This window comes from Parasteatoda tepidariorum, chromosome 8, assembly GCF_982258835.1.
Source record: "Parasteatoda tepidariorum strain Cologne lab strain chromosome 8, Ptep-v5.0, whole genome shotgun sequence".
NCBI lineage: Eukaryota > Metazoa > Arthropoda > Arachnida > Araneae > Theridiidae > Parasteatoda > Parasteatoda tepidariorum.
In genome coordinates, this window is record NC_141762.1 from 106,601,989 (window position 1) to 106,618,679 (window position 16,691).

General features: G+C 29.3%; 1 protein-coding gene across 1 annotated transcript in view; it reads left to right on the forward strand.

The window, feature by feature from the left end:
• The first annotated feature begins 3,745 nt into the window (after positions 1 to 3,745).
• The window catches only part of LOC139425034 (histone deacetylase 7-like), a 29,180-nt gene continuing 16,234 nt past the window's right edge, over positions 3,746 to 16,691 (forward strand). Inside the window, exons 1-7 of the mRNA XM_087169604.1 lie at positions 3,746 to 4,511; positions 5,845 to 5,970; positions 6,369 to 6,502; positions 7,816 to 8,038; positions 8,728 to 8,885; positions 9,489 to 9,544; positions 10,724 to 10,811. Coding sequence (XP_087025730.1) covers positions 8,739 to 8,885; positions 9,489 to 9,544; positions 10,724 to 10,811 — 291 coding nt within the window. The 5' untranslated portion in view covers positions 3,746 to 4,511; positions 5,845 to 5,970; positions 6,369 to 6,502; positions 7,816 to 8,038; positions 8,728 to 8,738. The remainder of the gene's footprint in view (positions 4,512 to 5,844; positions 5,971 to 6,368; positions 6,503 to 7,815; positions 8,039 to 8,727; positions 8,886 to 9,488; positions 9,545 to 10,723; positions 10,812 to 16,691) is intronic.

Below are 16,691 nucleotides of genomic sequence, written 5' to 3' on the forward strand. Positions count from 1 at the left end.
TATTGTAGCCAAACTTCCGAACGGTTGCAGCTATAGTTATACAAATGGTGCCTATGTATAATAAAGTAGCTGTGCGTTAAAAGATGCGATTGCTTACAACAGTATCACCTGGTGGAATATTGCAGTGTTAGCATTCCCATCGCGAAAGCGTTACAATAAGGGAGGAAATAATCTATAAAGTGTATTGATTTTAAAAGAATATACGCTTTGCAAACATCATCGCATTAAAAAAAGAAAATGCATATTTATGTTTCAGACTTTAAACAATGGGACGTAATGAGACGATCTAGGGGAAAATGCCTAGTCAACTAACATGAGACACATTTATTTCTAATGAATAACGCTAAGAGAAGTTTAGACATCGAAAATAAAGGTTTATAGCAAAATTGAGCGTTTATTTTTGAAAGCGATAGGTCCATTTGAAGCTAAAGAACCTGTTGTTTATTTATTCTCTTACGATTTTAATAATCACAGCTGCATTTTGATGTTTCATCAAATTATAGTGTTAAAAACATCATCCAAATAGATTAATTTTTATCAAAGACCTTAGAAAATGGAGAGAGAAAAAATAATTTGAAAAAATGGACTTATTCCGCTTTTAAAAATAATGGCACATTTATTTTTCTGTTTGAAAATAACTATAATGTTTATAAATCTGTTAAATAATAATATAGAAAATGTTATTCACTGTTTTAAAATTTCTTTGTTAGCATTAAATTCAACAAGGTATCAATTTGTGTTAAATCTATCTAAGACTTTTTAATTCAATTTTATCTCCAATATATATCGTTTTTGAGATAGAAATGGTAACTCCAAGTTTTTTCAACATTTAGATATAGCGCTTTGCACATTACCTCCTTGTTATGTATAGTCATTTTACAATACATAGACACCACTTTTGCTTCAGTAAGTACCTTGCATGTTACTTAAAATTAATGAAATATTCTATCTTAACAGAATGTTAATTTCATTTAACACTTAAAACTGTTTAGCATACCAAATTAGCATTTGAGATTGTAAAACAATCTTCAACTATATTATCATTACTTTTTTTAGGAGAGTCGTACATCCTTATATAATTCAGTCAACAGTCCAGGTAGTATCAATGATTTCACATTGTATTCATCACCATCTTTGCCAAATATATCATTGGGGAGACCTCCTGTACCTACATCTGCTGTAAGTTTATTTTGAAATTGTTATTGGAAAATATATTTTGGTCTATAAAAAAAATGTATTTACTTAGAATTTCATCTTTCTCTTGCTTGTGAATTATTTATTTCTCCTATGTTCAAAATGCTGCGGGAAAATTTTTTCCCCCTTGATATTTTAAACTCAATGCTTTTATAAATATCTTATGAAATCTAGCTTCAATCACAATTTTGAAATTTCTTGCGTTTTAGAAGAATAAATCGATAATTAAAATTATGAAACATTTTTTTAACATTGAATTATTATATATTACCATGTTTTACTTTTGCAAAAATTTTACTTTTTGAATGCTTGAATACACAACTTTCAAGTGAAGGAATTTCAAGCTTTTGATATTTAAAAATTCTCAATATACGAAGTTTTCCATGATCCTCTTAATAAGCGTTTTTAGAATTGCTTTCCTAAAATGAAGTTCAAAAAATTGCATATATTACCGGATGCTAATTAATATATAAACTAGAAATAAAAACACTATATAACAAATCACTATTGAGAGCATTGAAACCTGTTTGATTGCCAAAGGAAACAGTGGATTTGAAAAAAAAGTTTTTCGTCCTGCTTTCTTCAGTAATGATTCGATGATTTCAATTTTTGCAACATCCTTTGCATTTGTAGGCATAAATAATTATGCCTCTTAAATAAATTGGGGCTCATATTTTTAATGTAATGCTTCCTTCAAATATCTGTAACGTGCATTCTAGTACATGTTACATTTATTGTGTCAAAATGATATCTTGTTGTTTAAGCGTTTAGAAATGAAATGAAATAATCAATGATTCTTATTAGAATTTATGTTGCAATCCTTCTTCTTATCTCAATCTTTGAAATTCTGTGCAAGTGAAGCAACTTCTCCTAAAAAAGAAATTATCTATATCTTAAGTTTCTTTGATTGACTTTTATATAAAATGTTATTTTTAATGCATCGAAAAATGAATAGAAAAATAATATACACCAATACTTATAACATACCTTCCAAGTTCTTTAGGCGCTAAGTTGTAAACACCCTCATTACTTAGCCCTTAGCTTACAGTAAACCACGTCGTACCATCGCGAGTGGTCCACATGTTGTACCAGCCGTAAGAAAAGGGTTAAAGAGGTCAACAGTACACAGTTCTTGTTCACTTCTGTAAAACTCTCACTTTAGGCATATGTCTGTTCTGCCAAGGGCAATACAATGGTGAATTAAATTTTAAGTTAATTTAAATAATGAGCTTTCTTTCAATTTTATTTTAAAGCAACTTCTATTTTTATCATACTCTATACTGAATCTTGAATATTTTTTATCCACTCTACAGGAAATTGGTAAAAGTACCGTAGCAGCTGGTTCTGAAGTACAGGGAAGAGATATTTCCACCATAAGATTAGGAATGCCTCTTACATCAAATGTCATACATTCTTTAACATATTACCCAGCATTACCAGGTATACTCTCTAATTCTTAAAAATCTAGTTGCCCAAGTAGCAATTAATCATGCAACACTTTTTTTAAACATCATAAATTTTTAATTTTAAGTCAAATTGAAAAGATATCAGCTTCCAACTATTCCTTTGTTTTACAATAACTTTGATTCTTTGTTAACTTAAATGCAAAAATACTACGTTGAAATCGATATATAGTATATGTTTAAATTATAATAAATATATTAATGTACGTGAAAATTTCTATATTTCTTTTAATTTTTTTTGTTAAATTTAATCTGTTTATAATTCTTGCTTAAATAAAAATACATTAATAAATTTAATTTATTATTTATAAATGCTTTAATATACAGCATGTTACAAAATTTGACTCACAAATTCATAGGGGTGATATTAGATATGAAAAGGATAAAAACGTAACGCAGAACAAGGGATTATCAACCACGTTAAGAGGGAAATGGGATTTTACAGTCTACAACGACATAAAAACGATTCTCGAATGCACATGGAGATGACACCTATGCTTTTGAAGTCTGCCAAATCAATGACAAACCGTACTATTCTGTAGTGTGTCCACAAGTCTTACTTAAACTAGTGATTGAATTTGACTTCATAGGAAAAAGTCGCATGGACTGAGAAACAGGTCACGCTTGCCCCATTCACGATTTCAACCCTCTGAATACCGTTTGCTGCACTATGTTCTACAATCAGTTTTTGTTCTATTAGTGTCTTTTATTATCCCTCTGAATTGGTTAGTTGAATTTTTAGTTACTCTGTATAAACTTTATAATATATATTCTTCTAAAATTTTTGTTTACAGAAATAAAAATAGATATATTAATATATTCAAGCATATAAATTAATGAATTTATATGAAAAATGTAAGTATTTTTTAATTTTTTTAAAATATTTATTTTGATAAATAAAAATGTTCTTGTCTTTTATAGTGATTGATGGTGACTTCACACCTCCAACAAGTCCAGGTTATATCCAACCTACTAAAATACTGGACAGCTCTACTGGCATCAGTTTGTATAATCACTGGATTAAATATAACTTAGAGTGTTATGTTCATGGTTCATAGCGTTTTTAAAAAGACCTTAAAAGTGCTTATTTTCGATTTTCGTTTTTTAAAAGCCCTTGCTTAATTTTCACTTTTCGAAAATGAGATGTTTTTTACCTTGTCGATTTTCGCTGTGCATTATGTAAAAGTGTGGTTTTCACGTTGTTCTATTCAGCGTTTTCACAATTAATTCAATCACCATCCATTTCGGCATGCCGTTGGCCCGAAACGTATAATAGCGCCAAACATGTTACATGTTTGATGAAATACTTGGGACTGACTACTGAGTTGGGTTTGATGAGATTCTTGCACTCTCAAATGCAACTCTGCTGCATTTTGCAAAATATTCTCAATTTCAGGCTTCATTTTACACCCTCTGAAACCGAACCAAAAAATCTCTCTATATTTTCATGGTGGCTAATATAATCAAGAAAAGAGTTCTTTGTCAGTAACTAGTTATTTTATCATGATCATGTAAAGTCTTTGAAATTTATTTTGCACTTTGTTAATGTAATAGTGCTTAAACTTTTTTTTGAATGCTAAAAAAGTACTTTAAAGGTGCTTATTTTTTGTTGAGATATTTTAATGAACTGGAATGTATTTCAATCTGTTAGTTTCATAAGTTTATTAAACAATCTACCTCAATTTAAATTCTAGAACCATTCAAAGACCTCTTGGGAGAACACAGTCAGCTCCACTACCTCTTGGTCATCCAATGCTACAACTACAAGCCATACTTTTATCACCTCAACAAAATGAACAATATGCTCGCGAAAAGAGACTCTGTGAGCAGCAGCAACATAATCTACTCAAACAAGTAAGAGGTCTTCTGATTGATTTAATTTGCAACTTCAAGAATTAAAATATTTTCTGTCTAAAACTTTTGTACTTTCCTTATCAGTTTTTTTATTTTTAGTTCCAAAATAAATACTTTTTGGAACTTTTTAAAATTGTTCTTCTTTTTCTAAGTAAGATCTAACTTGAATTTATAAAGTATTTACTACTATTAACAGGTTATGGAATATCAAGAAAGAAAAAAATGCTTTTGATGCTTTTCTTTTCTTCAAAATAGTTAAATTTTTAAGAGTGTAGTTTTTATGTCATTATCCCTCTCTAAATAAAGAAATCATTTCTAAATTATTTCTGTTCCAGACTTAGATTAGTCATCCGTCCTCATCACGCTGTTGCTATTCTGTCTCAATTACACAATATTTCTCTGCATACACTCAACTGCTAATGACAACGCAGGAGCTATGTATGATCTTAATGTAACTGTCATGGCCAGCGATCAAAATCCAGTGAACTTAATACAGCTCTCCAGTGTATACGCAAAACAGCAATGAATCAACTAGTGGTATAGTTCATCGATTCTATCACAGATAAAATTCTAGTGAAGGGGTAATGTAGTGCGTCTACCACTACAATTATTTAACTCCAGTTCACTAGTATATAAGACATGTTAACTCAATTCTATGTTGGGACACCTTTTCATGGATGAAAGTTGACATTGTCGATAACATTTGTCTTTATGTAGTATATATCTAGGTAAAAATGTTATAATGATTTAAAATTATTCTCCATACAGAACACATTGGTATATAAAGAATGGGAATATTTTGTATGTAATCTGTCGCCTCAATTACAATTTCCAAGGGGCCAAATGACTTCAAACTTGCAAATTTTTTTCAAAAAACATGTAGAGGTTGGTTACGAGCGATACCCTTTGAGTTGGTCCCCCTTTCTGCTGTTTTTTTTTTTTCAGTTTCATGTGGGCCACTACTTGAAAATTGTCAAGACTTGGCGATTTTTCTTCCATTGATCACGATACAGAAATCTTTCCCAAAAAATTATTGATAAATACTCTAGATGCAAAACCTGCTGCTTTTGATACAAAGCATGAAGAATATATCTGCTGTATTAAAAAATTTTGTAAAAAGTTTAGAAATAAGAGCATATTCCTATTGATAATTTTTCCTATTGATAATTTTTCCTATTCATAATTTTTCCGGTTTCACAACTCGATGACTCCAATGTTTCAATTATTTAACTTCATAAATTGAAAACAAATAAAAACAAAAATTTTATAATTAAAGAAATACATACTTCAATATATATGTGTAAAAAAGCTGACTTTAGTTGATCATTTATAGGTACCTACATCAGGCATCATTTGGGAAGGTCTCTGTCTCGAACATTATCAAGTCCTCTTGTTGCTCTTAGTCCGATTGGAAATCCTCAGGAAACGCAAGCTCCTTCTCCTCATACATTTACAACAGGTGCAAACCTCTTTCTTCAAAGAATAACTTTATAAAAATTATATTAATAACATTCTGGCTACTGCAGAGTAATACTTAAAAGAAAGAAAAACAAGCTATTGAAATCAGATGAATTATTAACAAATTAGATCAAGGATGGATTACAATTATAAAAAACCTTGGTTATTTAAGAATGAAGCTGAAAGCTGGTTATTAATGAAGGGCAAGTACATTCCAGTAACTCTATTTAAACTGGCTTTTGATGATTTTAATCCCTCCTTCATTCTGATTGACTTTGTAAATGATTTGATTACAAATTTGCTTTTAATCATTTAAGTATTTATTTGCGACCCCTTATTGTTTAATAGTTTGAGCTCTGTTTTTTTTTTAAAAAAATACTAAACTTAACTTTTTAACAGGTGTTGTGTACGACAGTTTAATGTTAAAACATCAATGTGTTTGTGGTAACAATGCTCATCATCTTGAACATGGTGGTCGCCTACAAAGTATATGGGCAAGGTTACAGGAAACCAGTCTTCTTAATAGATGCGAGGTAAGAGGCAATTTCGAATATTAAAGAAATCTCATTTATGTAAAACAAATAAATACATAATTTTTATTTTTTTCCATTAACATTTTCATAATCTTACAATGCCACATTTTCATAATTATACAATTATTTAATGATTCGATGTAAAATTAAATGGTGCAACAAATACAGATAACCAAATCCCATGACTCAAAATAGTCAAAAGATCTCAACTTAATTTTTTGTCATGTTCACAATATTTGCATTTATTTTCATTTGGTGTTTTTAATAGCCTTTGTCTATACTAAACAAATCTTATCATTGCCAAAAATACAAAAGTAAACTCATTGGATATCTAATCAATCAAATTAGCTCAAGAGAAAATTCTAGTGTAGATAAAAATATAAGAAAAGTCTTACCTAAGGAGAATCCACAAATATTAGGAGGTAATATATTAAGAAAGACAAAATGTTCTGTGATAGAACTCAAATAGACTGAGTGTCATAAAAAATAGACTCCTATGAAAAAAATACTGGTCATATTTAAAAAATTGCCTTTATTGAAGAGTTTTGTATTTGGATATTTTGTATTGCATTCTAATTATTACAGTTAACCATATTTTAATTGCTCAAAAGTATCCTTATAACTTAGTATATAGAAATAAATAGAAAAGTATTAACTTAATAAATAGAAAAATATTAACAAATGTATGCCATGTTTGGGAGGGGGGAATGTAATTATTCATTTTTTTTAAATATATATATATTTTTTAATGCTTCCGAAAACAGTTTCACTTTTGCAAGATGCTGAAGAGCTTCAACTTTTTAGCAACTTCGATGAAAAATATACTAAAGCATTCTTGAACGAAATTTGATAGCTATATTTTAAAATATGTTATTTTTATATCTCTAAAATCTTATATCTCGCTATATGATATATAAACTGTAATGTTAATTTCTTTTAATTATAAGCTAATTATTAAATTACTGCAATAACCAGTCATTTATAAATAACATTTTCCTTTGCCTAAATGAAATAGAATTGTTGAGGTATGTAATCATATAAATTTTTAATTATTTCAAAAAAGGATGTTATTATGATTTAAAGAAGACTGGAATGAACGAGGTTATAAGTTTAACAAGCTTATATTAAAAAAATTCAATCCCATTGTAAATTTATGAAAGTAGGCAAAATATAGGCAATTACATGTAATTAAATTTCTGTAATACTTAATGACATGTATTCTAATTGGAAATATTTTATGTTATAAAATAAATTCATATTCATTCTCAATGTTTAAAAACTTTTAAATGATAACTTTGTTTTATTTTCTCCAGAGAGTCAGATCCAGGAAAGCAACACCTAGAAGAAATCCAGTCTTGTCATAGATATGCTTTGAAAAAACTTTTAATGTGCATTTTTATAACTTATATTAAATCCTAAATTTACAGTTTATTAAAATATTACATTTTCTCTTTATTTGCTTGTTTAGTGAATCATATACTCTCTTATTTGGGGCCAATCCTTTGAATCGACCGAAACTTGATGCCAGCAAATTAGGTATTAAAATGGTTTTTGTTTTGATAACAGTTTTATGATTATTCATTCATGCAAAGGTTGAAAAAAAATTTTACGTTATATTAAAACTAGATTACAATATATGGTGAAACTATACAGTTTATTGTTGTAAATACTTTTTTTTTAACAGTTTTTAAATTTCACCGAGATGCACGTTAAGTTTAAATTTTAAAATAAAAAGAACCAAATCATCCAATTCTTTTGTCTGTTTCAAGCAATTTCTTGTTCATATTTAATTTTAATTAACTTAACAAGATATAAAATTGAATGAAAGAAAATCATGAAGCTGGAACTTAATTATTTGAGCACTGTTTTACTTCTCTAATAACATTCTGTATCGGCAAAATATATGAGTTTAAAATATAAATCTTTTCTTTTTTTTAATAAAGAACTACTTAACCTCTAACTGCATGGAAATACATTTCTCAGTTTAAAATAGGTATAAAATTAAAGATTTTTAATTTAAGAAACTGAATAATATAATTATTTTATTTTATTGAAATTATTGTTTGTAACTCTTTTAATTTAAAATGGAAATTTTAAAAAAAATGTTTAAAATCTAATTTTAATGTAATTTGAAACTTTTCTTTTACTTCAAATGACTTTTCTAAGTTTATAATTTAATGATAATAGTAATTTAAAATAAAAGTTTAATATTTAATCAATTGCAGCTGATCTTCCAATGAAGAATTTTGTGATGTTGCCTTGTGGTGGCATTGGTGTAGTTTCTGACACAATCTGGAATGATCTACACACAGCAAGTGCTGCAAGAATGGCTGCTGGATGTGTTGTTGAATTGGCCATGAAAGTAGCAACAGGTGAAATAGAGGTATTATTAATATCTATATTTTAATGCTTGATAGTTATGCAATACAATGATAAGCTGATTATCAATCATCATACAGAAAAATGTTACTATATAAATAACCTTGAGAAAATGCTTTGCTTTGCTACATCTTTTAAATCAACTAATTAATTTGTTCATTACTTCTATAAGAATAATTTTGTTTTTCTTACATTGTTTCTTTGCATATTTAATTTCGTTTTCCTTCAAACATTACTTTTTTCCAAAACTAAAATTTTTAGGGATACTTTAAGTCACTAAAGGACAAAACTTACTGAGGAGTTGAAGACTTTAGCAATAAAATGCAGTAACACAAATAATTTCATCATTACATATTTTAATTAAGGGGAAAAAGCACCAAACCGTTGGTTAAAACAGCTTGGGAAAATAAAGTAACAGATTTAACAGTAACAGCACTTTTTAAATGAAATACTTATTTTGATATTTTAAAATAATTCATATAAGAAGCTTCGAAGATCAATATGTTTTTTCCAAGTATATTTTTTGTTTAGTCTTTTTTACAAGATTTGTACATAAATCTACAAACAGTCTACTTTTTTTTCAATAAATTATTTTATTTATTTGTAGAATGGTTTTGCTACCGTCCGTCCTCCTGGACATCATGCGGAACATCAACAAGCAATGTAAGTTTTTCCTTCAATGCTTTTTATTGAAATATATAGTATGCATATCGTATAATAATAGCGTATAAATATATCATATAAAAATATATAAATTACAATAAAGATATATTTTAACAGAAATAAATTGCATTTATCTTTAACCAAAATCAATTGCATTACTCATTTACATGCAGATATCTAATTAACCTGTAGCAATATTACAGTCATCACACTAACAAAGATAATTTATCGTGTTACATATTTTCTATACAATAAAATAACCTTTAATATTTATAATTATTTTAAAATTATCGGCTTAAATTCATGAAAGTATCAGAAAGAGTACCAGAGAGAGAGAAGAGTATCAGAGTGATAAAAAAAAAGTTATGCCATGCATGAAAAATCAAGGGTTTGGTTTCTAACTTAAAAAAAATGCTATTAAAATAAAGGGATAATTCATAAATTAAAATTATAAAGGGAATATAATTTGAATTTAAGTGGGAATAAATTAATTAGGGGGATTAGGGTAAGAGAGCAATTCTCATTTTCACATGGAGACTTCTATTCAAGACAGGAAAAACAGTGGGATTGTTTCAGGAAAAGAATTTTTTACAGAAATGTTTCTCAAGCCTTCTAGGAAATAAAAAAAGGCAATTTCATACAAGACTATGACTTCAACTAGTAATATAGTAATTGTCAACAAATTCTAGATACTGGTGGACTTTTTAAAAATAGCTTATATTAATCTTGAAATACTTTACTTTGTAAATAGTTTTGAGAGTTCATCATGTTTTGTTTAATGCACTTTTTTTTTTATCCAGTATGTAACTGCAAAAATAATTTTTAAATTTAGCAAAAGTGATTAATGCCCTCATAAAAAGTTCAAAAATGTATTACAATATTTTAATTAGTTTATCAATCTATTTTCAATGTTTTACTAAATTTAAATATATTCAAAACTGTCTAAGATATATTTGTGGAAATTGTTTTAATATTTTCTTTCACAAAGCTAAAGCATTTTTAAAAAAGCTATAGCCTAATTATAGCATTTTTAAAAAATAAATAAATAATAGTAATTAAGACATTTTCATTTACATTGCCCTTCAAAAATTTTAATATATTTCTATATTATTAAAGCAGAATGAATCTTCTCTATAAGCTAAGATTAAATTTTTACACCAACATTCTTTAATATTACAGGGGTTTCTGCTTCTTTAATTCTGTAGCAATTGCAGCGAAACAGCTAAGAGAAAAGCTGAAGCTTGAGAAGATACTCATTCTTGATTGGGTAAGATATGTTTGTTAAACTAATGTTTCAGAAAAATATCTTTGTTGTGCTTATTTTAACAAGAAAAGTGAAACATCCAAGAAAGATCACCTCTATGTAGCGACCACATCTATTTATGACCACTTTTGGGAATCTGAAATTATCGACAGTTTATTCAAGCTGCTCATCATTCAGCGATAGACTTTATTGGTTTTTATAACATATGAGTTTACATAACATATGAGTAAAGCCCGAATTTTGATGAGATCAGCATTTTTTTTTATTTTTCTTTACATTTTTATTTTACTTTATAACCGTCGTTGAACAGCCGACCCAAATTTGCGTTTGCGACTACTGATGTTCAATTCCGTAGCCTTCAAATTTTGAACCCAATCCGGAAGCCAAGGGAACTTCTGGATCAATTATTGGATGAAATGTGTCGTCGTGGAGGACTTTTTGATAGAACTAATCCGCATTTGCGTTACATGGTAAGGAAAACCATGAACACCTCCCACGGTTAACTTAACGGGTAGGGGACTCAAACCCATGATTCGTCTACCACTGATGATTTTTCACGTCAGCACTGTGGCCGGAGTTCGTATCAACCAGCCATCACTGGGATTCGGAAGCGGTTCACCTCATTGGAAGGCGAACTCTCTATCCCCTGAGCTTCCATGACTCTTTCGACAAGTAATGTTATTAATGACATTTTTACCACGATTATTGCATTGGATATTGGATAGATTGAGCGAAGTATTGATCGAAATCAAGTATTGAGCAAAATTTGCCTTCGTAGAGGACATTTTGAGGGAAATAACCCGCATTTGCATTACATGGCGGGGAAAGTCACAAAAACCTCCCACGGTTAGCCAGACACGATCGACCACTCAGAATATTTTAAGTCAGCACTGTGGTTGGCGCAAGCTGGAGCCGAAACTTGTATCGACCTACCATCGCTGGGATTCGAACCCGGTTTACCTTATTGGAAGGCGAACGCTCTATCCCCTGAGCCATCACGAGCCATGTTTTGCGTTTTTAGACACTTCTACTAGTTCAGTGCATTTTTTGAAGTTTATTTTTACATTATTAGTAGCTCATTTTTACAACATTCACTCATTTTAAGACCTGTAGACAGTTCTAGTTGCAAGTACTTTGGAGCCTTAATTTATTTACAGCTTGAACAGAAGTGCAGTGTGTTTAAAAAAAAACAAACGAAAACGTTAGTTTCTGAATTCAATTTCACAGTGCATCAAAATAGTTAACTTTTCCTTCGTTATTTTTAAATTAGTGAAAAATACATCTCATTTCATTTTAATATAAATTTTTGAATACAATTGTATGCTATATGAAATTTTAAGCTAGATGTATTTCAAATTTAATTCTTGTATTTAACTCTTGTACAAGGCAGAGATGCCAACTTGCTCCGGGCAGCAAATATATATTTTAAAGTGGTAGTTTATCAATTGTGATTCTTGGTTTAATAAATTCAATTTAGTAGATTTTTATCCACCACTATTTATAAATAATTCGTAGGCTTATATAATTCACCAAGTTATAGTACTTATGTCATGCTATACCTTTTAAAAAGCAATAAAAAATAGTAAAATATTTGCAAAATTAACTTTGTAATTATTTACCTTTTTTTTAATTATTTTGGCGTGTCCGGAGCAGTTGGCATCTCTGACAAGGGATTTTTTAAATAGGAAAAACTATCTCAAATTTTAATATTTATATGTGTCTGCCTGCCACTTTACTACTTTCGTGAGTAGTTTGTTGGTACTTCTACGTTAAATCATCAGAAAAAAATTGCATCCCTGAGAAACGAAAAAATTTTCCTGAAAAGCACAAGTTCTATATAATTTCTAACAATAAAAACCAAAAGTTTGAATTTTGACTCCATATTTATATCCGTTTTAATACATCGTTAATCCTTACATTAAACTATAAGAAAATTGTTACTAACAATTTTAGTCAAGTGTTAGCTAATATTTGACCTAGAAATTTAAAGTTTGAGTTTTGCCTCGAAACGTTGAACCCTTGTAGATGATTATTAACCTTAAAAAATTGTTAACCAGGAAAAAAATTGCAACCAAAATAAAAATTACGGCTAAAATAGCATTTTCTTAACTTTAAAAAGGAACTAATATTTTGCAACGAAATTTAAGATTTTATCATGCAATGTTTGCTCCTACGGGGACACTTTCAAAAAAGCTTTTTTGCTGGTTAAAAATTTCATTTTCGCCAATTTGACTTTTTGAGTTGATTTAATGATTTGAGGGGGTGATCTCTAATATGCTAATTAATTATTGTAGACGATATTTTAAGTTAAAAAATCAGACATAAAAATGCACTTTCTCTGAAATAAAATACCTTTTTTTCAACGGATTCGGATTGTAGCTGGGCCGCCTCGAAAGAAGACGGCCCTGATTGTAGCCGCAATCCAGGAAATATGGTCCTGATAGTTTGGTCAGGAGAGCGATCCAAAGTTTGGAACCCTTAATGCTAATTTTACTTTTTGTATATTTCGCATGGCTCAAAAACTTTTTCAGCGAATTTTAAAAAAAATTGCTCACAAATATAAAATTCGTTTTTCCAAGGATAATTCCATGTAAAAAATAAATGTTAGTAAATTTTTAATATTTTATTTTTAAATTTTATTTATTAATAGTCGGAAATTGAATTGTAAGGTATACAATTTTTACGTCATTTTAAAGTTTGTAATTTTATATGGCAAAACATTTGAGCGAAATCGGCTGAATAGTTCCTGAGAAATCAAATTATAAATATTTGACTTCTTTTGAACTATTTCGATTTTTCAAGAACTATTTTATCAATTTCTTTTAAATTTTATATTTTTCTTTGCAAAATTACGTACTTTTGAATTAGCGTAATAAATTATGTATCTAACACTTCAGAATCTTTTCAACTGTCATTTAATAAAATAATAAAAAATAATAAATATTTACTAAAAATAAAAATATTTTTATTTTGGGTGTCAAAAACCCGATTCAGTTAAAAAAAAGAAAAGGCATGTTTATACGAAGAAAACGCGTTTTTATGTCTGATTTCGTAACTTAAAATATTTTCTGCTCTAATTAGTATATTCGAGGTCACCTTCTCTAACAATTATGTTTGGGTCCTAGAACGTGAAGATCCGATCATTATGTCAAAAGTTATTCAAAGTGGTCCGTTTTTTTTCCAACACACATAGCTGCCAATCCTACTGGATTTTTAGGGAAGACTCTCGTTTTTTTTTTTAACGTTTACTGAATTATCCCTATGTTCAGGGAAATATTTTTTTTAAAAAATCCCTGTAACAGGAAAAATCTGAATCACAGGCTGATTAGATCCAATATTATTAAATTGCTTTTGTTTGTAAAATGAACAACAATTCGCCAATATGGTAGGTCATTCCTTTTTACTATTAAAGTGTAATTCAGAATTTGTCCACTAGACAACAGAACCGATTTTCACACAATCGGGGGTATCCGGTGTCTCCCCCCTTCACTTTCCCTTACATTTTTATATTTTTTTTTTATTTCCTTAAATTTGAAATGGCATAATAATTTTTAACCGTCATTGAACAGCCGACCCAATTTTTGGGTTTATGACTACTGATGTTCAACTACGTAGCCTTGCAATTTTGAACCCAATCCAGAAGACAAAGGAACTCCTGGATCAAGTATAAGGAGAAAGTTGCCCTCCTGGAGCACTTTTTGATAGAACTAACCCGCAATTGCGCTACACGGAGAAGAAGATCACGAGAACATTCCGCGGTAATCCTGACGGCAAGGGAACTCCAACCTATTTTACGTCAGCACTGTTTTCGGTGCAAGCCGGGTGCGGAATTCGTATCGACTAGCCATTGTCGGAATTTGAACCCGGTTCATCTGATTGAAAGGCGAACGCTCTAGCCCTGAGCCATTGCGGCTTAGGACATAATATTTAACAAGTTTCTATTTATCATATTTAAGAGTGAAATATTAGTTCGGTATAAAAGTATAGTGTAATACGAATCGTAACGTGAATGTGCACATTTCCTCGTGTGTTGTACTTCAGCAGAGCGGGTTACCGTAACAAAAAAGGGTTAATATTGCCTTCAAGTTTTGTTCATATTAAAAAACTTATGTGCCCACGACAGATGGAAATCATTAGCCCATTTTAACTTTACAATGCCGAAACAAGTTAGCAAAATTTTAACCAAAAATTCATATGTTTCAATTCTGCATTTATGTGTTATTCCATATTTAGGAAATCTTACCTCACCCTCTAAAAAAAAGTAATGTTTGAAAAAATTTTTTTGCTAGTTTTTAACCTACAAACCACAAACTCAAATTTATCCTTCAAACGTTAACCCATAAAAAAATTAGTAGTCCATTCTCCAAAAAAGATTACATCCAAAATAAGTATAACTATCCAAAATAAGTAAAAAGTTGAAGCTTGCCTCCCATTACAAAATATGACTAAAAAGAATTTTAGCTTATATTTGGCTTAGAAAACACGTGATATAAATTTGTCTTTTAAATCTAATAATTTGTCTTTTTGTTTTTGTTTCTTTATTGTTACTCAACCTGACAAAAATATGGCGGAAAAAAAGATTAAGCTTATTTTCAAGCAAGGCAAACTAAAAGTTTGAATTTTCCTTTCAGACATTTGCCAGTTTTAGGTAAACGTTTTTAACGTTAAGTTTTAAACGTTAGGCAACGCCCACAAAATCTTTGCTTAATTTATCAGCCAAAAATTTAGAAATCCATTCAAAGTATAATTAAACCATCTCTTCTGAGTTAATCTTCTCTTTTCGCTCCCTCTTCTAGTTTTTATTTCAGCTAGTGTTTTTTTTTTTAAATAAGAAGATCGTGAATTCATTATTTAATTTTGTGATTTGAAATACTTATTATTTCATGACATTTCTTACCTTTTCCCTTTTTTGATTTCAAGTTCTCGCCTTTAAATTTTCTGATAAATAAGAGTTACAGGTCCTTAACTATCAACAGATATACGAATAATTACTTCTAAGATCGAGGTGAGGCAAGTGTAGTTACTATTTCTACGGGGAAAAAAAGCTAAAGAGTTACATTTTCTGAAGAAAAAAAAGACATACTTTACAAAAATATGACTATCTAAAAAAATATATTGATGCCAAACAATAGAGTATCGTCAAATCTAATTAATGGGCATATGGCCGAAAGACAACAACTAAAAACTCAGTAAACTTACGGAAACCAACGTGAATTTTCAATGCAACCATCGCGTGATGCATCAAAAAATTATAGTTAAATTTTGTAATTTCGTACCGTAATAATATATATTAGAATCTTATGACTAAAAAAATAGGGGAATTGAACGGAAAGAAGAAAAGAAAACGATTATTAAACGATGTGCATTTACTGAGTATGGCAGAATATGATTACTCTATAATTTGAAATTCTTGAGTCGTAATTTCAATTAAAAATATGCGAATATGAAAACCTATTTAGAAATGCTAAGAAAAAAATCCCGAATATATAATTGCTAATTAAGCGTGTCTAAAGAGTTACCCTACATACCAAGAGTTACCATGTAACAGTAAAAGCCTAAAGTCAAGTAAATCTTAGGTTTTTACCAGTAAAATATAGAATTTACTAAAGTGGGTTGGAAAAGCCTGCTTTAATATGATTCCATTTCGGATTCCAACAGCCTGATTTCACAAAACGAGGGATAAGCAAATGGAAAATCCTATAGTAAGGTATGATAGGATTTTCCATTCGCAGATATATGTTGCACGTTATAAGGGACCACTACATCGCGGTGAAGGAATTCAAGGTCATCATCAGTTATATCTTTAATCAAAAAAGATGTCATTTACGTGTTCTGTTATTATTAATTATATTTTATTTGTTATGCAAGGTTAACTGATTGATT